The sequence below is a fragment of the Balaenoptera acutorostrata genome, chromosome 3 (assembly GCF_949987535.1).
Source record: "Balaenoptera acutorostrata chromosome 3, mBalAcu1.1, whole genome shotgun sequence".
NCBI classification, from domain to species: domain Eukaryota; kingdom Metazoa; phylum Chordata; class Mammalia; order Artiodactyla; family Balaenopteridae; genus Balaenoptera; species Balaenoptera acutorostrata.
In genome coordinates this window covers 169068728-169092437 of record NC_080066.1, presented here as the reverse complement: position 1 = coordinate 169092437, position 23710 = coordinate 169068728, and the positions used below count along the sequence as shown (strand labels likewise).

The following is a 23710-nucleotide window of genomic DNA, read 5'->3' as shown; positions in this document are numbered from 1 at the left end:
AAAATGAGGTTTTGGTTTTTTGATGAACTATAGAGAGAAATGGAGGATATTCATTCAGTCTTTTGAAGCTTCTACTAAGTTCCATGCAGTTTAACTAATTACATGCAACCATGACATGTAAGACTTTGTGGCCAGACACCAGACTTAGTCTATCAACTGGCTTTTGACACCAATGGGAAGAGGCTATGCTGGCCTCCTACTTGATGGCAGACATGTCATTCTTGCTTTTATGTGGAAGTCAATTGTATCTTGTACCACAAGCAACTCAAAATGTGACTGTATATGAGACATAATCCTGTGTTTAACAGTCTGGTGGGAAGACAAAAACAAACTTTTACTTTCTTTAAAAGGCACTATGGAGCCGACTAATTACAAATGGTGGGGACCAAATAGTAAACAAACCCTCAGGCTGTTCTGTCAACATTCTGTGATTAAGGGAGGATCTTCTACCAGCAGAAAGCAAATTCAAGATGAAAAAGAAAGCCAAATCATTATGGAGTCAATTGTGGCAAACATGCCAAGGATGGATTTCTACAGTAATAAGGCCTTTTTAATGGAACTGTCTGTTTGCTGTGGGCAAAAAGGCTAAAGTCTTCTGAGTGTTTGCAATCCAGAAAATATGTGAAGTCCAACAATCCGGGGCACTATTCAAGCAAATATGGTAGCTCATGTGTGGGACTGGGGGGAACTAGGGGGTGGGGGGTGTCCTCTGTCCTTTTTTTAAACTTAAGAGCAAAACTCCCATCCCTGGGGAATCTTCACTAGTAAGCTTGCCTCCAGACACGGCCTTATGACTCTTCTCACTTTAGTCTAAGAGGCCGAGGCGGAGGATTTGCCTGTGTTGCCCTTTGAGATGTCTTATTTCTAGCAGAGGCCTACTCAGCATGCCCCAGTTTTTATTACTTGACAGGCATTGGTTTTTCCATGAATTTGTACATCAAAGAGTATTTTTCTTTGGTGTTCATAAAAAGTGAGATTGGAATGTCATGGTTTCTGTCTCTTCCAATTATTCAGGGAAAATGAATACAAAATGGATTATGAAGAGACTTTGAATTTAGCATTATTTATTTTATCTCATCTTCTTTCACAATTAAACCAGCTTTCTACAACCCTCAAAAAGAATTCCACAGAGCTATAATTTTCTCAGCACAGTTTCGATTTTTTACAAATGAAGTTAAATCAAATCATGGTTGTTTCTACCCAACACCAACCAAGTGAAAAGCTGACAATGGTCTGGTGAACTCAGGGTGTGGATAAGAATAGTTCTAACCAAAGGCCCTACCTTAGCCTATTCAAATGATTATTAACTGTTAGCCACAGCACTAAGAAACAAACAGAAGTTCTAGAAATCATGGCATCACTGGGGTACATTAGGACAACATCGGAAGAATCGTCAACTTGGCTAATAATGAATATCCAACAGCCAAATTTCTAATAAGGCACAACTTAAACATACACATTTAAAAAAAACCTTATTTCAATAAATTGGCTAATACATTAAACTGGCCACTTTAGCCTATGAAAGATAAAAGGAAACATGGAGATGCTCAAAAAAACTAGAAAAAGTGCAAGATGTTCATCTCAGGTAGACTCCAGAAAACGTGCTCCAGTTGTGCAGGACAACTTCAGCAGCTAGGCTTCCTGTGACAACACCACATTTGTATGCCCACAGAAAATGTGCTTGACAGAAATCATCAAGCAATGAAGGTGAGAGGAAGGACATTAGTGATCTTGAAAACTGCAAGCCTGCTGGACTCTGTACATGAATTTAGAGCAGGGCTATGAATCCCATTCCCATGCTGTGAGCACCTGGTGAGGCTGCTAAGAGAAAATCAGAGACCTAAAAAATGTCACTACAGGGATGCTCACAAAGTGCTTCCCTTGTCAAAGCACCTCCATACCCATTAATTCCATTTTTATTCCATAGGAAAAGAAAGAATTGCAAGACACTGGCCCACTGAGGGCACCCATCTATCCACCCATCCACCCATCCATCCATCTACCCCTTCATCTATCCATCCATACATCCAACCATCCAACCACCCACTCATCCATCCACCACTCACCCATCCATCCATCCACCCACCCACCCATACACCCACCCACCCATCCATCCATCCATCCATCCACCCATCCATCTATGCATCCATCCAAACATCCATCCATCCATCCATCCATCCACTCACCCATCCATCCACATTATGCAGTACCTACTGTGATGCCAGGCCCTGTGCTAACCTTTAGGGAGCTTGGAGATGAACAATACAAATGCCTTTCCTTGAGGAGCTCCCCCCCACACCACAGAGGGGGAGACCTAAAGGATCATTACAGTGCAGTAGGAGCAGCGCCCTGAGAAGGGTATGCCAGACTGCTACTGGAGTGCATGGGATGGGCCTCCCAGATCACCTGGCTAAAACTTAGACTGCCCTGAGGTCCACCCCATCATTCTCCTAGACTCTGGCTCCAACATCCTCTGGAGCTGAACCAAGAATACAGAGACAGCTGATCAATTTTGACCCTGGTCCATTAAGACATGTACCTTGCAACAATAATAACTACAATTTATGAAGCATCTACTATTAAGCATGTTGTTCGAGAACATCAAGCAAAAGAGGTAAAGCCAGAAGTGAAATTCCGAGGCCTGGTCTCTCCACCATATCACCCTGCTGCCTTATTTAGCCAATTCTCCTTGAAGTCCCCCTCAATCCTGATTACAGTAGACATGGGATTAGTGTATCATTATGTTAAGAAAGAAAAGTGCAAACCTGGTTAAATCTATTACTCAGGGACCTCCCATTACTTACACACATAGGATGACCCACTTGTCCTGGTTTGTCCTGTATTTTCCTGGTTTTTGCACTGAAACTCCCACATTCTGGGAAACTGCTCAGTTCCCAACAAACCGGGCTGGCTGGTCACTCCATACCCACAAAACATACCATATTCAAACTTAAATTCAAGCTAGGAGTGGGAGAGGAAAATAAAAGTGAGATTGTGAGATTGTGTCCCTTCTACCACACTGAGTGACAAACACCAGTGACACCACGCCACCTCCTCCCTGTGGAGCAGCCCGGATCCCTGCATGCTGGGGGGCAAGTCACTGAGACATGCGCTCGACTGTTTCCAGCCTGGCTTTTCTCTGTAGGATGTGAGAGCCCCCAGGAGCCACCACTGAGATCAATACAGCATCTTAGAAAGCTTTGCAAACAACAGTTTTTCTTCACTATAATTTTGTACAGGACATACGAATCGGTTCAGCCTCTTGGGCTGAGCTTATGAGTGTATGAACAGCTGAGGGTCTCAACATTAAGAGGCAATCATGCAACTGGGATGTCTTCAAAAATCACCTCTCTGAATCCAGGAGAGAGCAAAGCTTTTTGAATTCTGACTCCAGTCATAATTGAGTTAATTTTCACACGCTGTATCTGCAACCTCAGCACTTTTTGAGAGACACCCTTTTCTTTTTAAACAAAATTTGCTAGACAATAGTATTAACAGAATTGTGGGGAGAAGATTTAAAATATATAGTAAGAAAATATTTCTCATCCAAGTGATTTTTAAATACTCATTTACATGTAAGAAGTAATACAAATCCTTCTTATTTACTTAAAATCCTTCCCTTATAGATTTTTGTATAGTACACTAGGATAGTCCTAGTGAATGTGTACTTGAAACCAAATATTTCTATTACTTTGAAAAATATCCTTAAATACACATAAATACAAATTTAGGTTAGCCTTCCCCAATATAATCACGTAGGTTAGTAGGATTTTATTCCTCTTTATTCCCATATGAACTAATATCTTAAAAATCCCTTTGAATTAGAAACTAAGCAAAAGAGGAACAAAAAGAAATTCAGGCCAATGGAACAGCTGTTATATAACATGAAGTTATGAATTCTGTGGCTCAAGGCAGACCACCACCATGGCTGTTTTTAGAGAGCCAGTAAGATGAGCTGATTTAAGGAAAGTGAAACAGTGAAACAGATGTAATGACCACTTTCTTAGGCATCCATGTGTGGGTTTTACAAACTAGGACTGGAAAATTTAAAACTCCAGATCATTTGAAATGGAAATGCTCTCCACACTCCGTGCCGAAGAACATCAACAAAAACTTAGCACAGAGATAGGAGGTCTGTTTGCAGCTGTCAATTGGTACCTTCTGTCATTAACCAGTCTGGGACTGGCAACGTGAAGGAGCTATGGGCAAACCTGCTAGGAAATGGAAAGAAAAGAGATGAAAGTGTTTCAGACTAACTGAAACCAAGCGATAATGATTTTGTGAAAAAAAGGAGCATGTACACCGTGACAAATCCGCAGGCAACCCTCGTTCTAAGGAGAGAAATCTAACAACGGTTATCAGGTATTGAGAGGTCCTCATAAAACTTTTGGTTAAGTAACTAAGTTTCTAATATAATTCCAAGAAATCAAGTAACTCAGATATATTTAAGGTGACAGGATCAATACCAATTCTAGATTGGACATCATGGGGCTATACTTTCAGACAGTGATTCATGTTAGTGATTTATTATGCCTGCAATAAGAATAAAATGAGGGAAGTGTGGTGTAGTAGGTACCAGAGAAGCCAGTCAGCGTCAGAGACCTTGACCTTCCTGACTTCAACAGCTACAGGGCTCCGGCTCTTCATCCCTGCATCCCAGTCCTTCACCTGCAGTGAACACACGACTTGTTCCATCTACCTTACTGATGTGGGGTGAGGATCAAGTAAGGGGTGTGAAAGGGCACTGGGACATGCAAGTGTCCTCTAACTATAAGGCCTTCTCCTAATTTCATGGAAGGTACAGTGATGGAGATAAGCATAACGTATTATGGAGCATGGCGGGGATGGAGAGGCCTGGGACCTGCTGGCCTGACTGTCTTATTAAGTATTTCAGAGACTGCCCTAAAATCTGGCCTTTTCATTTCATAATATAAAAATCTGCAGATTGACATGTTACAAAAAAAAAGGTTGCAAAGAATGATCCTTTTTCTAGATGATAAAAAATGTCTTTAATAAAAGGAATCATCTCCCTAGACATAAAAAAGTACCTCTCTTAGAGCTGAAATCGCTTTATTAGGAATGAATAAAATGTGCCTGAATGAATAAACAGATCAAGAATGCAGATTTACATGGCAACAAGTGATGCAGCAAGTTTTATACTGTCTGTTCGGTACTCGAGAGGAAAGACTCCCAGGGGTAAAACACTGTTTACATAATCTTTATAAATATCTCTTCTTTTTATACTTATCATACTTTGGTGTCATTATGTACAGCCGAGTGAAAAGATGAACTCCCACTCACCTCTGAAATGCAAGAAGCGCCTTTCTCTGTAGGACCTCCTGCATCCCTCGCAAAGAAGCTAAGAAAAGGGTTCAGTTAGTCAGTGGCATGGGAGATCAGGGAGTTTCTGACAAATAGAAAACTCATCACAAAAACTAAACGTTTGACTGGATTAAGAGCAACAAATTCTGGGAGCTTATGTGCCCAGTCCTGTCCCAGGCACTGTCGAGGATGGGAAACGAAGGCCGGGTCAGCCAGAGGCCCTTGCACTTGTCGGGCATAACTGTGGAACCATGCCAAGGCGAGAGTGGGAGTTGGCTGGTCACTCTTGGTACCCCCAGGAATAGCATAGCAGCCTGTCTTCAAAAGACCAGCTGGGAACTCCAGAGAGGAAAACATTCTCAAGGGCAGGCATGTAATTCACGGGTGAAGAATGGCTCTGCCAGAATGGAATAGAAGAGATTCAAGCACCAGTGGGTGGATTAGATGGCCTTCAGAGTTCCTTCTGGCACCGAGAACCAAGGACACTAGCCTGATGCCATGGAAGGCCAGTTTAATTCACGGTGGCAATGGCTAGGACGTTTAATACCTTGATGTGAACACCAGGGACAGACCGGGCAAACCCAACACTGATACTGGAAAAGCAGCTCAACACTTCCCCTGTAGACAGCATGTGAAAAATGCCACCTTAGAGTCTTGTAGAAACTAAAAAGGTACTTTTTACTGGGACAACAGAAAAAGTCCTAGAGGAACCTGTTTATGGCTGCACCTGGAGATGGTCCTTATCTAACAAATCCAACATGGCAGATCCCATCCTGACATTGCTCTGAGGATGGTGGAAGGCTGCCCAGAGCTGGATGTAGCTGTAAGCCATGACTAACTCAGAACAACAGTGAATGAGCTAGAGGCACCCAGAGAGCTGTCCCAAGTGAACCATGGATACAGATGAGACCCAGCAGGGTCACGTGACTCTCCCAAAATTACAGGGCTAATTAGGTGTAGAGTTTCAACTAAGAAGTTATATGGATAAATATATGGTATTAAATTTACCCTTCACTGAAAACCTACTATAGTTAAAAAAATGTTCTGGGTATTGCCAGTATATCAAGTGTATATGACAAATTAGCAAAAAAATCCATGATTGAAAATCAGTTGATATGCAAAACTTTTCCAGGGTCTCTGATATTTTAGGGCAGAGGAAAGAAAGATTTGGGGTAACATGTAAAATAAACTATAGCAAAATTACAAAGAAAGCAAAAGAAAATGAGTACCATAAAAGTCAGGGTAGTGTTTTCTCTTAAGGGGGCTTGTGATTGGGAGGGGCACGTAAAGGGCTCCCAGGTAGCTGGCAAGGTTCTATCTCCTAAGCAGGGTGGTGCTTATAAGAATATTTTCCCTTATACTAATTCACTGAGTTGGACAATCATTTTTGAGATTCTTTTTGGTATTTGTGTTACATTTAACAACAAAATGTAAAAGGAATAATAGAAAGAGTTCAGAAAAACAATTTACCAATTTACCCTTTCTGCAAACATATAATTGAAAACTCATTAAGTATAGAAAACATAATTAAGATTTTTTTTTTAGCCAGAAGCCCATCCACCAAAACAGTAAATACATCCAAAATGTGTAATGTCACTGCATGTGCTATGAGCCGCTATACTACACATGTACGTATCTGTGAATTACAAAGTGCAAATGGGGACTTCCCTGGCGGTCCAGTGGTTAAGACACCACGGTCCCACTGCAGGGGGCATGGGTTCGATCCCTGGTTGGGGAACTAAGATCCCACATGCTGCGCGGCATGGCCAAAACATAAATAAATAAAAGAGAGTTGTTTAAAAAAAAAAAAAGTGCAAATGGAGAAGGGGCAGGTACTGATAAATCAAGGGATGCTTTCTGGAGGAGGTGGGCCCTGAATGCTTCTACATTCCTAGCCTAAGACCCAACATCCCTCCACACGGGGAGAGCTCAGGCCAAGCGCTGGGGCAGAGTCAGGTGAAGGCCGGGTGGGGTGAATTCTCTCTCAGGGCCCTGCTCACCTCACTCCTCAGGACAGATCCCTACACCTGCCAGCTGGGCACCACCAGCACAGTGCACCTGTGAAGAGGGCCTGGGAGCCGGGGCACGGGGCCTGCATTTCTTCCCTGCCATTCTCCGACCCGTCCAAGCAAAGAGGACAGCGGTGGCAGGTTCCCACGGGACGGCACACGAGGAACCAGCCATGTGCCCTCCTGAGACAGGGGATGGGCCCGTCCTGCAGTGCAGACTTGGCGGCTCCCCAGCTCCCATGGGCAGGGACTTCGCTCACCGTCAGTGGCCTGCAGACTGTACGTAAGCCCCAGGGCCAGGTAGCCTTTGGCCTTGAACTCTGACGTCTTCTCTCCCGCATCAACGACGGTTTTGGCAAACTTCTCAGCCTCTTCCAACTGAAAAACCAGGTAAGTTAAAAACAACACCAACATCCTGCAGAATTTCTAACATGAGTTCCCGTAAGCATCTGCTGTCCTAAGCGATTTCTGATGAGTCACTGTGAAAGTAACTCCCAGATCTTCCAGTTCCACTCTGGTGATTCTGTTTTCTTTATTTGAGCTTCTCAACAGTCCTCAGGATTCCCACCTTGCCTTTTTGCTTTAAACCTTTCCTTATTGCTTTTTTGCCCTCTTTTCCAAGGTCACTTCCATACTTGGTGGGGCTCTTTGTCATCTCTATTTTTCACTGATTGGCTCTGTAATTAGATTGTGCTAGGTATTCAGAAGTTATATATATATGTATGTATAATTTGTAAAGAATACAGTTCTTGAAATACTTTGTGCTTGGGTCTTTCCTTTTTTGCATGACATAAAGAATCTTTTAGGCTTGGATTCTCTTTCCCACAAGCTGTTAGAAATTTCAAAACTCCATCTATTTATTTTACAATACACCGCACACAGACCTCGCACTGGCAGATTCCAATGGGAAAAATGTGCACCTGTAAACTACACCCACAATAAGACCTTTTGCACAACTCACTAGAGGCAAAAATAATAAGATTTGCTCCTTCGGGGTATGGTAAGTGTTGATGTTATTGAAGCTGGGTGATAGTACATGGATGATAGTTGATTATACTCTTTACTTTTGTGGTATTGGAAATTTTAATGATAAAAATTTTAAAAATATACAGAAAAGATTTGTTATTCTCATCTTGTAAAAAAGAGTCAGGTTTATGTTAGGCGTTATGGTGATGAACGATGCCATCGCTAGAAGGAGTGTGGCAGAGTCACAGCTGGAAGCTGGCATTTTCAAAACCAAAAGATTCGGTCCACTGCTCCGGCCACTCTTGGAGCCTGCCTGCATGTCCCCTCACTTGCCACACCAAAGTGTTAAAACCTGCACGGACCACACAACACCTTCACGGCTGTGTTTCAGGTGAGAGCCACATTTCAAAATGTGTTTTTTCTTCCACACTTTCCCAAGAAAAATTTGACCAAAGTAGGACACTTTCTTCACAATGTTTACTTTCGGCCTGCTGGGTGAGAATAAATGGAAGAAAAACAAGCAGCAAGGACCATAATGGTAAAAAACCTTAGCCAGGTGCCCCAGTCTTTTGGGCAACTTCTTCTTATCACTAACCTTGACATGAAGTTAGAGAAAGACATTAAAACTCCATCGTATGTGGCGATCAATTGAGTTTTCTAGTTTCTGCTCAAACAGTACATTTTTGAGGTACTACAACTGTTACAAATCAGGCTCTTCCCAGATTCAAAGCTGAACAAGAACATTTGAAGCGGAAAGCCTCTGTGCAGGAAGAGGAATGAAGGAAGTTGGGTTTACACATGAGCTAAAGTAGAGGTTGACTCTTGGCTTTACAGAAAAACTCAGGCTCTCCTAAGAGGGAATCACTGAGTGACATAGACTTTTTCAGTCCCATATGACTTGCATACAGGATGCATCTGAGTAGGAATTCCAATTCCATCTTACCATTTCTACTTTTGAAGCACATTCCCATGAAAAAGAAAAACCTGGAGTTGTAATGATTCCCCGAAGTCCTTGGGGTGGGGTTGAGGCCTGAGGAGGGCTGGAGCCCAGGCCAGAAGCCCGGGGCTCTGAACAGCCTTGCTTTTGTGTAGCTGATGAACTGCTACTATTTCCTCTCTGCCTAGGAATCAAAAGGGTGGCAGCCCCCGCACACGCGGAGGGCCCCAGCCCCACTCACCCAGTGAAGGGAGCCCATGCACAGCTTTGCGGCCAGGAGCGGGATGGTGGCGTCGTCTGGCTTCAGGCGGATGCACTCTTTCAGCACCTTCACCGCGCGAGCAGACTTGGCAAAAGGAGATCATTTCTGTGAAACTCAAAATTTTTGACAGAACCAAACACTAAAGCCTTCCCAGTGGCGTTTCTGGTTAGGCTACCCTCTTAATGAGGTTTTCCAACTTTCACCCAATGAAGCAAGGGCCTGGGGATGGTGATAACCTGAGCTTGGAACTTTTGGGGGACTGGGGAGTAAACTGTGGTTAAAACAAGTGAAAACGCTGCCCCGGAATCCCCCTAGTTTTATTCCCTACTTGTGTAGCCATTGTAAAAGTAAGAAAAAAAATAAAGACAGTGGAGGTTTACGTTACTATAAAAAAGAAACTATCCAATTTAAAGCATACCATTCAGAACTGAAAGCATACCACTCCACTCAGCCCAAATAATCTTGTGTCTCAGACTTTACAATTCACTAAAGGGCCCAAATTAACAAGAATAACAGTGGCTATTATCTTTATTGAGTGTGTTCGTTTTGGGGGTACTATGCTAAACACCTTGTGGGTATCATCTCACTACCTGATGACAATTCTATGAAGTCGGTACCACTTCTCCATGAGACGGAAGAGGAAGCTGAGACACTAAGTGACCTGCCATCGGTCACACGGCTTCGAGGGCAGCACCAGACCTCTCTCTCCACAGCCCTTGCTTTCAACCAATACCATACACTGCCTCATATTACATCTTGCTAAAGATAATTAGCAGATTTCCCCCGCCAGGAATAGTTTACACTCTCAAATGAGTGAAAGGGGTCAGTGTGAAGAACTGACCTTAGTTTAAGCCACAGCTTCAGATAAATAAAGTTACAATGACTAGAAAAAGGCAAGAATTTCAAAATTTTCTTCTCAATGATGTGTCCATGTTGGCCCCAAATGATTAAATTCGATCGCTCATTTATAAATGACCACAGGACAGTTTCAAATAGCTGGTGTAGACATTTACCAGGCATCACGTCATCCCATGAAATTCAAGTTAACCATCAACACAGAGGACTGCATGTCACAAAGGGACACTCACTTTTCCAGCAGCCATGAGTGACAGAGCAAACTGGTACCAGAGGTGGAACTCCTCAAAGGCAAACTTCATGGCTCTTTCTAAGCACTGGTTTGGAAAGAAGAACAAATGCAGACAGGTAAGAATTGCTGGTGTCGCAGCCGGACAGGTGTGAGCTTGCGTCTGTGCACACTAAGAGAAGTCCTACCAAATCTGCTTCCCTGGAATGCTTAAAGCACCCTCCTCCTCCTCCACCAAACCCCTCCCGAGGAGCCCCCCGAGGCACCCCACTGGGCCAGAAGCCGGGGACAATCCACAGTTAACTACAACACAACCCTTGATCCCAAGTAGCTTTTCATCCAGTACAGGCAAAGAGGCAGGTACACAAACTACTCAAATACAAGGTCCCAACTGACAAGCACCCCAGGAGGAGGAAACAGAAAGTACTGTGGGAAAGTGGTCACGGGGATCAGGAATGGCATCCTGGAAGACTGGTACTTGAGCCGGTTTTGTTGGATGAGAAGGGAAAAAACACAGCTATGAATTGGAAACGGTACTCCAGGAAGAGGGGGGACAAACAAAGACGTGGAGGCATGAAAGAGTACGCTTTGACGTGCCCATGACAAGTGGTCCAGTATAAACCCAGCTGAGGGCACGGGGGCCAGAAGGCAGGCGCGGCTGGGGCCCCGTCACTGAGAGTCTGACGTGGCGGCTCCTTGTCTGAGTTGTTCCATCTCCCTCCCCCTCCCCAGCTTTGGTTCTCCCTCCTCTGTGCTCCCAAAGTTCATATCTGTGTTAACGTGATGTCTTCACCCGCCCCACCCCAGCCCAGCCCAGCCCATTCCAGCCCAGTCCCACTCTGAGAAACTCTCCAGGGCAGAGATCCTGGCTTCTCTGTCTCCTCAGTGCCCACCCGAGGCGGGAGATCTACAAACGCAGGTCACTCAGTCAATGAGGAGCCTCTGGTTTCTGCACAGAGTGACACGACCACGTCAGAACCTAAGGAAGATCACGGGATGAGGGGGGTGTATGATGAGGGGGGTGTGTGACCAGGGTGGATGAAGGCCAGGAATAAGGTGGATAGAATGGTCCAGGGACTTCAGAAACAAGGACAGAAGCAAGAAATGTGTCTGAATTAGAATCAGCAAGGAAGGGCCACCCAAGGCAGGAGCGGGTGGCTGGTGAGTGAAGGGGGCCCCAAAAGTCTCCGGCCTGCACACCCGGGAGCAAACCCATGGCACAGAAGGTCTGTGTATGCAGGGGTGTGTGTGTGTGTGTGTGTGTTTATTAGAGAGAACGACAGAGAAAGAGACAGAGAGAAAGAGAGAATGGGGAGGCAACCTGAGGGGAACAAGCAGGCAGAGAAGAAACTGCAGAGATGAATTAGAAAGCCAGGCCCCTGGAACAATGGGCCTCTCATGGAAGGCCTTCTCCCACGGAGGCAGGTTCCGTAAGATACAGAGGAGAGCCCGGTAGGGAGCGGTCCTGCTCAGCCACTGTTTTCTCTCTAAAGATGGAATGAGGTGCTTGCTGGGAGGGAAGAAAAAGAACAGGGCTAGGAGTTTTTTCAATGAACAGAAAAGCTTTAAACAAGAACAAAAGCTTCAGCCTGAGAGGACAGAGAGCTCCCATCAGGGGCACCTCAAAGACTGGTGTGGACCTGCAGTGGCACCTTCGGCACCAGGTGGCCACCTGCCTCCAGTGACGCTCCATGCAGCCCGGGAGCAGAGCAGGAGGGCAGGTGGGACGCTGAGGATTAATGGATGGACAAGGAGGGGGGGCCAGGGGGCTGGGGCTGAGAGACAAAGGAGCCGCCGAGAAGGTGACACTGAAGGTCACGATACAGGTAGAGTGAAGGGGTGAGAGGAGAGGAAAGAATTCCAGAATTTTAAATGGTAGTCACAGAGAAAGTCACAGCAAATATTACGCTGGCTGGTTTACTGTGAAAACCTGCCCTAAAAAATATATTAAAAAGCGAAGTATAAGCAGTCAATAAGCCCATGCTAATGATGGTGTAGGATGTAAAACGGACACTTGTTCCCTTATTTTGATCACACTGGAAACACACTTAGTCAAAAACTCGGGGGTGGACATGTGACTCCATCCTAGACCAGGATGTTGGCAGAAGTTAAGGGGAGGGCATCTGCAGTTGGCATACACTTTGCCCTCAGCCCTGGTCCTTCTTCCGCCCGGGACACAGACTCAATACTGGAGGTGGGGCAGCCAGGAAGTGAGAAGCATGAGGACAAATGCTACTCTCTAGAATGACTGAGCAGAAAGGGAGAAGGCGCCGGGCCTCTGATATCATGAGATGCTGCAGCTGCCTCTCATCAGACTTCCTGCCATGGGGAAAAAATAAACTCATATTTGGTTAAGGCACTCACTATATGCTGGTTTTGTTAATTACTTCTGAATACACCTCTCACTAATAAAAACACTGAATAGCAGAGCTGGGATCTGAGTCTGTCCCCAGAGCCCTCTTACCTGCTCTGCTACACAGATGAGCAACAAGAAAGCATTACTGTGCCTTTAAGGAGCACAGTGGGTGTAAAAAGAGGAAAGCAGCTCACTGAGAAGATCAAGTGGGCAAGATGGGGTGGTGCGGGAAGACTTAACCCAGGTGTGGGGTGGCATGGGCTGGGAACATGTGGGGGAGGACAGGTATTAAGGAGAGAACGCCAAGTGGTGAAAAGCCAACAGTGCTTGGAAACTGATTTAGGGAAGGGGGATGAGGGATGATGAAGAAGGAAACAAGAATGATGATCACAGAATTAGGCAAAGGAGTCAGTATGTGGAGAGAAGTAGGTAGATGATGATCAAAAATGAGGTTTGTTCTACAGCTCCACTCAAGTAATTCATTGCAATACAACCACTAAGCACTTAAATATGTACACAGAGACATTTAAAGGTTTAAGTGCTTTTCTGCCTCCTTTGGTGAAGAAGAATGATAAATATCAACTTCTTTCCTGATAAACAAAAGGAGCTCACAGCTGAAACAGTCTGTTCTGAATCAGAAAGCTAGATCCTATAAATAAGTGTGCATCCTTATTTTCTTTTGTGACAAAGGCTAACATACTCATATCCTCAGTGAGAAACATTCATGGAAGCCTAATTGGTATAGGGCTCCATTCCAGGTGCTCCAGGGAAATACCAGCCCTCATAAAGAGTAGACTCAGAATCGTGGGGCTACCAGGGAACTTGGGAAGCATCTAGTCGAAGTCTCTTAACGGAAGGGACATTTGTCATTTTGGCTGCCTATCGCCTCAAAACTCTTCTGTTGGGGCTTCCCTGGTGGCGCAGTGGTTGAGAGTCTGCCTGCTAATGCGGGGGACGCGGGTTCGAGCCCTGGTCTGGGAAGATCCCACATGCCGCGGAGCGGCTGGGCCCGTGAGCCACAATTACTGAGCCTGCGCGTCTGGAGCCTGTGCTCCGCAACAAGAGGGGCCGCGATGGTGAGAGACCCGCGCACCGCGATGAGGAGTGGCCCCCGCTTGCCGCAACTAGAGAAAGCCCTCGCACAGAAACGAAGACCCAACACAGCCATAAATAAGTAAATAAATAGATAAAAAAACAAAAACAAAAACAAAACTCTTCTGTTTATTTTCAGGCAGGGGTTGGGGTAAGGACACCCTAGATAAAAGGGGAACAGACTCTGCTTTCCAGGTGCCAAACCTAAGGGTGAATGAAGGAGGGAAGCAACTGGAGTGTGTCACGTGACCTGAGCCTGGCCAGTGAGATGTTCCTGCCAGCGAGCTGCATCCAGAGGTCTGGGCCGGGGACTGGCCGTTGGAAGTTGTTTTCCGTGGCGAGGCCTGGGGGCTAGGGTAGCAGCTGGGTTGGTGGAGGCCCTCCAGGGATAACAGTATCCTCCCAAACTGGGGCAGGGGGCTTGCCTCCTTAGTTTCTTCTCACCCCTGTTCTTTAGCCTTCTGTGGATCCTGTGTGCTAAACGGTATGCATTGGTAGATGCATGCCTTTTCTGCCTGAATTAACAAGTCGGGTCTGTTACCTACAACCAAGGCTCTGAAGGTGCACCCAATCAAATGCTTCAGGCCCCTCTGATAGCACCTCCTACCACCCAGCCCCCAACAAGTAGTTGTACTACTTCTGCCTGAGAACCTTCCAGAATAGAGAATTCATGACCTGTACAGCAGCTAGAAATAAAGAATCACCACAGATTAAGTGTGTGAATTTGGGCAAGCCAATTAACTTCTCTAGACCCAGATTCCTCACTGTAAAATGAGAAATATAATAGTAATTAATGTAGAGAGTTATCAGGAAGATTAAATTAGTTAATACATAATAGGCAACAGGAACAGTACTTCAGATACAGGCTAGTAGGTGCTAAAAAAAGGTTAGCTATTACCTAAAATTAACATTCTTATATTAAGAGAGAAAATGGAACATGACATCTATCATTTTACCCAAATTTAATATATGAAAATTCAAACGTATAATACATTATATCAGAAATAATTATTTACTTTACAAAGCGTTTCCTCATTTTAGAAAAGGATTCAATCTGAGACCCTTGAAAATAAAGTACAACTTTATGGAACCAAACTGTTAGAATACATGTTTATTATTTCCTTAATAGGTGGTTATGGACTAAAAGTTTGTGTTCCCCCAGAATTCTTATGTTGAAACCTAATCCCCAATGTGACTGTGTTAGGAGGCGGGGCCTTTGGGGTTGATTGGGTCACGAGGGCGGAGCCACAGAGAGATCCCTTGCCCCTTCCGCTGGGTGAAGAGCGGGCAGTCTGCAACCAGAAAGCGGGCCTTCACCAGACATCAAATCTGCCAGTCATGATCTTGGACTTCCCAGCCTCCAGAATTGTGAGAAATAAACGTTTGTTGTGTACAAGTCACGCAGCCTGTGGTATTTTGTTACAACCGCCCAGACTCGCTGAGACAACAAGCTCTTTGCTAACACTGCAGCCAGGCACTCTACTAATTGCTTTACAAGAACTGCCTCGTTCGCTGGTCCTAATGACCCAACATTAGGGTCCAAGCAGGTACTGTTACATTTACAGAGGAGGGAAATGGAGCACAGCTCTGCCATGTGACCATGCAGGGTCTCAGAGATCTGTGGCAGATCCAGGATCTGCGCCCAGGCGGTCTGGTGCCAGAGCTGGAGCGCTTATCCATAGCACTCCACCGCCTCTGAGACGTTAACTACAGATAAGCCACTCCACTGATTGGGCCCACCCGTACTGCATAAAGCGAAGCATAGCTAAATAAAAGCCTCCTAAAAATGCCACATGTTCCCTGAAATATTTCCGAGATCCGACAATATTATTTTTTACTGCTGAGGGGCCCTCGCTCCTGTGTCCTCTTGGGGATCCCTGAAGTTCTGAGGACTGAGGCCTTTCCAGCTTGCAGAATTTTCAGGAAACTTCACAGATCCCAGAGATGTCCACCAGCACCACAGTGGCCCACCTCAAAGGTGCACAATTCGACAAAGATGTACACAGGCCATGGTTTCCTCTACACTGCAGATCTTACTCCTCCCAGCTCGGACCCCATTCTCATAACTATAACTATCTACATCCCATTATAAGCCGTCGGGGTGTCATAAAGAGAGTTAGGAAATGCAAACCAGCAATTACAAATTAACCCTTCACCCCAATTCAAAAGTATTTGCGCTCCGGCCTCAGAGCCAATGGCTCTGTCTTCCTGTGGGCTCTTGGCATGCTCTATACAATGACGGCAGCTGGCTCTGAAAAAGTGCCCAGACAGCTCCAGATGCTCCTGGAATCCTGACGCCAAGCGTACCGCTAGGCTATGTAACACGTCCTCCCCTATGTTCCTGTAAACACTGAGATTATATAAGTCTCTAAGCACTCAGGTCGACATACCTCAATCACAAAGGAAGCGAATGCACCGAAGACCAAAGGGAACTTGGGGTGTCACTGGAGCATGTGCTATCCACAGCCTCTGCCCCTTAGACTAGGTCTTTGCTCACCCCAATTCTGTTTGGCTATCCCTTTTAAGCACCTTAAACACACATGTATGTGACAGAGTAAAAATTTCCAGTTTTTTTTTCTTCTTAAAAATTTTTATTATTACTATTCCTGTTCTCTGTGAGTTAATTGCCTTTGATATAAATAAGAAGTTTGGTGATAAAAAATTTTTATTATTGAAAAATTTCAAACACAGACAAAGATAGGGGAAATAGCATAATAAATCCCCATGTACCCTTCACCCTATTTCAACTACCAACTCAATTCTCAACTCTGTTTCATTTATATCCCTACCCATTTCTCCCCAACATATTATTTTGATGCAGATCACAGCTAGCATAACATCTTGTCCATAAATTTAAAAATTCCAGTTTTAATGAAGTAGGGAGCCTGGGAACAGAATATATGCTATAAAGTGAGATAATTCACATTTCAATAACGGTTCCAGTCTAAAAGAAGTACTAATGAAAATGGAAGAAGATGTAGGTGTTGCAGGATGGAGACAGACGGGAGTGGGGTGCGTATAAGAGGCGGCTTCGGCCCCCCAGACCTAGCCTGGCTGGTGGCTGGAGAGGAAGAGCAGAGGCAGCACGAGGTCGAGAGGAGAGCAGCGTGTGCTGAGGGCAGCGGCTCTAAGGCCAGACTGCCTGAGCTTAATCCAAACACCTCACTCACCAGCCAGAGGGTTGTTATAGGGTTAAAGGAAGTAATACGTGTAAAATGCTTAGAAGAGTGTCTGGCACAGAGTGAATGCAATGAACATGCTACTGCTGATGTCGCTTTCATGAACCAAAGAAGTAGTGGATTCTGCTGCAGGGCTAGATCTGCAGCGAGGAGCCCTGGGAACGGGGCTGGGGTGCCAATGGAGGGCAGAGGGAGAGCGGAAGGGAGCCCCTAATTGGAAAGGGGGAGATGAGAGCGGGCCCTTTTCCACTTCCAATGTCCAGAGGAGAGACGGCAATGTGGGCCTGGGGAGAGGGACATGGACTCCAGATCTGCAGATCCCTGAGTCACCCACACAAAACAGCAGGTGACATCTCCAAATCATCTCCCTTACAAGAAAAGATGATGGATTTGGCAACAGTATTATCTCTACCAGGAAAGACAGGCCCATTTGCTGTAATCAGACTACTGCCACCTCTCTCTAAATCCCAGATAACATTCATTTAATACCAAGAATATTTGGTAGAACAATAATTAGACTCTAACTGGCATCCTAATCATTTGAGTGGTAGTCAAAATGTCACTTCCAAAAATGTTATTTCCTCTTGGTAGCAAGAGCTCATCCTTCCCAGTCTCCTATTTTGGCTGTTCATAAACCAGCCATCTCTGAGGGGGCTCCAGGGATGAGAAGTTCTTCTGGCAGAAGAAAAGGATTTAGCAATTACCTTCCTGGTATGCAAAGCCCAATTACACGAACTGGGTGCATGGCAGTGACAGCTGTACGATACCACAAGCAAGGAAAAGCCAACGTCTATATTTGGAATTCAACGGTGAGATTCAAAAGCCCATGGGGGAGGGGGCAGGAATAAAATAATCAGATACCCCTCAAATTTAGCCTGGAGGGGAAGTCTAAAATTCATCACTATTAAAATAGAACAAATAACATAGAGAACTGTCTTCATTATTCACCTTTGTGGACAGGTTTGCCATATCCTGCAAGTTCTCGTAACCTAGATCCTTCGATTGATTAGGAAGGTTTTCTTTTCTACATGGTGTATACTTAATGAATCAATTAATAAATGTAATTCCTGGCAGGTGTGTAACAATTTTTAAAAATTTAACATGGTATATGAATAATATTTCATTTCCTTACTTTAACGATGAAAAACTATCTAAGCAATGAAAAACTATCTAAGCAATTTAGACATTTTGGACCATTATCTTAGACCCACAGATTGATATAATCAGAGAGCGTGTTGACCTTCGAGATTATCTCGTCCCATTCTTACTTTACTAAGTACATGGAAACTAAGACCCAGAGAGAGGAGATAGGACCGGCCCAGGGTCACACAGTGGAAGCCCTGAAATTAGAAGCCAGGTCTCATGATGCTCAGGTCAGAGCCCTTATTTCTAAATTAACTGCATATAAAAGTACAAATTAAAGCGGAGTTCGAGAGATCTACTCTCCAAGGAGTCTGGGGCCAGGAAAAGCTTCTTCTAAAAGGCAGGCTGATGGGACTCTCAGCTACAAATAAAAGTCCTCCTACCCAGTTTTGAGAAAACATAGACAACACCCATCAAGGCTTGCTCAAGTTTTCTCCCCTTAAACTGGAAATAAAATAGAGCAAACCCCACATCCGTGCCCCCGCTTCCCGTTTCTCTTTTTGCCCTGAAACAGCGATACGGCTCCAAGCAGAGGAGTGTCAAACCTTTATTACTTCGGCAAATGCTTAAATTAGAGGCCGACGCTGCCTCTGGCCATGGTGGGAGGAGTAGAGAGTGGGTTGTTTTTCAAAGGTCACAGACTTTATTACAGAGCGTGAACGCTGGACGCCACCCTCCGGCACGCCCTCCCTTCAAGGATGTGAAGCAACTGGATCAAGTTTGCACAGTGTGTAAAGGGTCGCCAGGTTTCTGCTCAAATACCGCTCTATCTGCTCTTTTGCTGATGTAGCCCTTTGTTATTCTTACAAAATGAATCCCTAAATTCAGGAAATGGGCATTTCATTCCTCTCCCTCCTCCCTCCCCAACTGCCCTCACCTTTTGGTCTTAGTTTTCAGTCCTCCCCTGGCTCTGGGCACCAGGGACTTCAACCATGGTTGCCCCTTGACACACACAAGATGTAGGGAGGGAAGTAAGGAGTCCCAGGTGCTCCCTAGAGGTGTGTCTTACACAAAGTAGGTGTTCAACGAATGCTTGAATATAGGTCGAATGTTAGGATCCATTCTTCTGGATGTCCTTTAAGGGGGGCAACAGACAAATCTTCATGACCTTGGATTTGGCAATGGATTCTTAGATATGACACCAAAAGCAAAAAAGAAAAAAATCAGTACACTAGACTTCATCAGAATTAAAAACTTGTGTGCATCAAAGGACATTATCAAGAAAGTGAAAAGACAACCTACAGAATGGGAAAAAGTATTTGCAAATCATGTATCTGTTAAGGTTTTTATACACATTAAATAAAGAACTCCTATAACTCAACAACAAAAAGACAAACAGCCCAATATAAAAATGGGCAAAGGGGACTTCCCTGGTGGTGCAGTGGTTAAGAATCCTCCTGCGAACGCAGGGGACACGGGTTCGATCCCTGGTCCGGGAAGATCCCACATGCTGCAGAGCAACTAAGCCCAGGCGCCACAACTACTGAGCCTGCACTCTAGAGCCCACGGGCCACAACTACTGAAGCCCAGGTGCCTAGAGCCCATGCTCTGCAACAAGAGAAGCCACCACAATGAGAAGCCCACGTACTGCAACGAAGAGTAGCCCCCGCTCGACGCAACTACAGAAAGCCCGCATGCAGCAATGAAGACCCAAGGCAGCCAAAAATAGATAAATAAAACAATAATTTTTTAAAAAATGGGCAAAGGTCTTGAACAGACATTTGTCCAAACAAGATACACAAATGATGAATATGCACGTGAAAAGATGTTCAACATCATTAGTCAACAGGCAAACTCACAATGAGATACCATTTCACACCTACTAGAATGGCTATAATACAACAACAACAGCAAAAAAACAAAAACAAAAAATAAAAGCGTGGGTGAGAATGTGGAGAAACTGGAACACTTGTGCCTTGCTGCTTGGAACATAAAATGGTGCAGCTGCCGTGAAAAAGAGTTTGGTAGTTCTTCAGAAAGTTAAACATAGAATTACCATGTGACCTGGCAATTTTACTCTTGGACATATACCCAAAAGAACTGAAAGCAGGAACTCAGACACGTGTACACCTGTGTCCATCACAGCATTATTCACAATAGCCAAAAGGTGAAAACAATCCACACGTCCGTCAACAGACGAATGAATAAACAAAATGTGGCATATACACACAATGGAATATTATTCAGCTATAAAAAGGAATGAAGTTCTGATACATGCTATCAGATATATTATTACAACATAGCTGAACCTTAAAAACATTAGGCTAAGTGAAATCAGCCAGAAACAAAAAACTAGTATTGCATGATTCCATTTGTATAATGTACCTAGAATAGGCAAATTCATAGACACAAAAAAGTAGCTTAGAGGTTACCAGGTTATGGGGGTTGCGGGAATGGGGAGTATTGCTTAATAGGTACAGAGTTTCTGTTTGGGGTGATGGAAGAGTTTGGAAACAGACATAATGGTTATGCAACACTGTGAATCCAATTAATGCCACTGAATTGTATATTTTAAAATGGTTAATATGGCATTTTTTAAGTTGAAAAATTTTTTCCCTTGAGGGCCATAAGAAGAGAACAATGATGCTTAATTCAAAAAACACACCCGTAATGGTGGGAACATAGATACCTGTGGCCATGTCAGTGGCTGAGATTCTTCAGGGCAGGCCTGTCATTCAAAAATGATGTAGTTGATCCCTACTGGGCTGACCCCCAAAGCTGGACCAGAGTTGGGATCTGCACCAGTCAGTGCTCTGCCCCAAGCAGGGCCCACCTCTTCCTCTGCTATTTCCCAAGTAAATGACCTTTAACCTTTGGGCCTACCTGGGGAAGATACACTCACTGCACATCCAGGGACAGTTTATCCCCAAACCAAAGAAAAGCAGGATGAGAATGTACATTGGTTTTGAAGCACGGGTTTGTTCAGCAAGTTTTTATTGTGCACCTATCACGAACCAAACGCTCTGCCTTGATTTCTCATAAGTCTGCGGCTCCGTTTGCATCAGGCCACCCTGATGCCTTCTAGGGACCCTGGCATGTAGGTCAAGGCTGGGTTTCTGCAGAGTGAGTGGGGCTGCATGAAATACCAAATGTTAATGTAAACTAACAAATGATAGGCCGGTTAAAGAGATGTCGTTAGACGTTCAAGTGTTTTTTACAAGGCTCCCTGATTAAGTAAGTGTTTGGGGTAGGGATGTGTAGACATCCCTTCGGTACAAGCACTAGCTACAGTTCTACCCACAGAACTATAAAGTTGTTGAGATTTACCATAAACAAATGAATACGAATTCAACAGGAAAGATAAAAATACCATTTCCGTCTTTAAAGCTGCCATGTCTATGTAGAGGGGATACACACACCCTTCAAAGAGGACCCCAAAACATTCTGTCAAAATGGAGTCATTAATAGTCAAATTCAAGAAACAATTCCTTAGCAGCTTGGGTTCATTCTAAAAAATAGAGAAAGCGGTGCTTGTTGCTTTACTTTTAATAGCGCAGGTTGTCATGCCAACTAGTGCTACTGTTTAAAAAGGGGGAGAAAAAGAAGTGTTCCTTCCTACACAAACCTTTCAGCAGGGCTTCACATCAGTCTTTAAAAACATGAAAACTCCTAGCACTGGAGATACGGTAACCATTGCGCTTATATTTAAACCTGTTAGGATGAGGATGTGATGTTCCTTTGGTTTGAATTCCCTTTGCACACAGCGCTCCTTGTTCAGGGTCCGGCTGCACAGCGCCCCGAGAGAAAGAAAGGCACTGTGTGGGCACACAAGAAAGCAGCCCATCTTGAGATGCGAGGGGAGCCTTCCCTCTTGAACCACAGAGACAGAGAGGAGAGTTTTTTTTGCAAAGTGGCTCTGCTCCCCGCCTAAGCACAGTTCTTAAGGGGGCGGAGTCTGCACAATGCTTACGACACACGCAAAGGTGTCGTGACAGGAGGGACTAAGAGAAGATGGGCTGGGAGCCACCCAACCCTGTCCCTGCTGGTGCAGGGGCGCCCGGGCCCGGGCTAGCCGCGTCCTGACGCAGGAGTGTGGACGCTGTGCGGGGACAAGAGAAGAGAGGAAGGTATGAGGACGGGGTGAGAAGGAGGCAAGACCTCTTCTCTCACAGCGGCCTGGTGGAGGTGAACTCTTCTGCTCATGAAAGATTCCACCCAGAAGAAAGGAAGATTCCTGCAGCGGCACAGAGGCAAAGACAACCTGCTCACAGACCAGCTGAAGGGTGACCTGCCAGACACGCCAGGGCCTGGCCACCTGGCTCCATGCTTTCCACCCAATCGCCTCGCCCCCTCTCCTCCCTCCACGAGAGCGAGGCCTCGCGTCCCTGCACCTCCGTGACCTTGATAACGAGGGTGTCCCTCTGCTCTTAGACTCAATTCCTATCAGGCCCCGAAGAGCCAATTCATACGTCAGCTGTTTGTCATTCTCCCTGGCACCCCCAACCTGCCAGCTCTGCTGCACCCGGCCTAGTCCCTTCACCTGCAATTAACGTGCCTTGCACTATCTAGTCTTCTCTAACTGGTTACCTTTCCATGTGTTGCTTTCTGATTTCCCTATCTAGACTGGAAGTTTCTGGAACACAAGATGCTGTTTTTGTATACTTAGTTGCTTCCCCCATGCCTGGCGACTCCTGGGCACGCAGCGGTAGAAACAGCACAGCAGCACACGGCTGCTGTTTAATGAGCTCTACGTGTAGGGCTCTGTTCTGAGCACTTTACAGGAATTAGCGAATAACCCTCAGGATGATCTGACATAGGTGTGATTATTATTCCTATTTTACAGAAGGAAAGACTGAGGCACAAGGGGTTAATGACTTGCCGGGATCACACAACTAGTAAGCGGCAGAACCAGAACTCACACCGAAGTTCTCTGACTCTAGGGCCTGTGCCCAGGACACATGAGATGGCTGAGCCGGGTTTGGGGGTTGAGGAGGCAGGGCTGGGGTGGGGATGTCAATGGAGGGGAGGAGAAGGATGCGGAATATCCACAATAAAACGTCTATAATACTGTCCCGTTCCTTGAAACTTACATAGATGTACATGCACTTGTTCATAAAGAGATATAGGACAAAGTGATCTCTAAAATGTCAGTGGGTAGTCAACTATTTCAGGAGAGAGGGATTCTCAGTGACTTTTTTCTTTTCCATGTTTGTAGGTAATGCTTGATTCTTCAAGGAGTCTGCTGGGCTGTAGCACATGGCAGAAAGACAATGAAGCTGTTTTCATTATAGGAGGAAAAGGAAAGCAAAACAAAATAAAAAGAGGGAGAAAAAGAAGGGGCAAGGGGGACAGCCATGAAATGTTTCTCAACAGAAGGGTGTTTGAGAAAGATCACTGTGGTGACGATGCAGCAGATGAAG

The 23710-nt window shown here is 45.1% G+C and overlaps 1 protein-coding gene across 8 annotated transcripts in view; it reads right to left on the bottom strand.

Moving 5' to 3' along the window:
• The window catches only part of TTC7B (tetratricopeptide repeat domain 7B), a 241342-nt gene that overhangs the window by 91858 nt on the left and 125774 nt on the right, over nucleotides 1–23710 (bottom strand). For all 8 annotated transcript variants that reach the window (XM_057542440.1, XM_057542438.1, XM_057542439.1 and 5 more), the window contains 4 exons: nucleotides 10585–10668; nucleotides 9476–9580; nucleotides 7592–7709; nucleotides 5302–5359 (listed from right to left, as the gene is read on the bottom strand). In XM_057542440.1, coding sequence (XP_057398423.1) covers nucleotides 5302–5359; nucleotides 7592–7709; nucleotides 9476–9580; nucleotides 10585–10668 — 365 coding nt within the window. The remainder of the gene's footprint in view (nucleotides 1–5301; nucleotides 5360–7591; nucleotides 7710–9475; nucleotides 9581–10584; nucleotides 10669–23710) is intronic.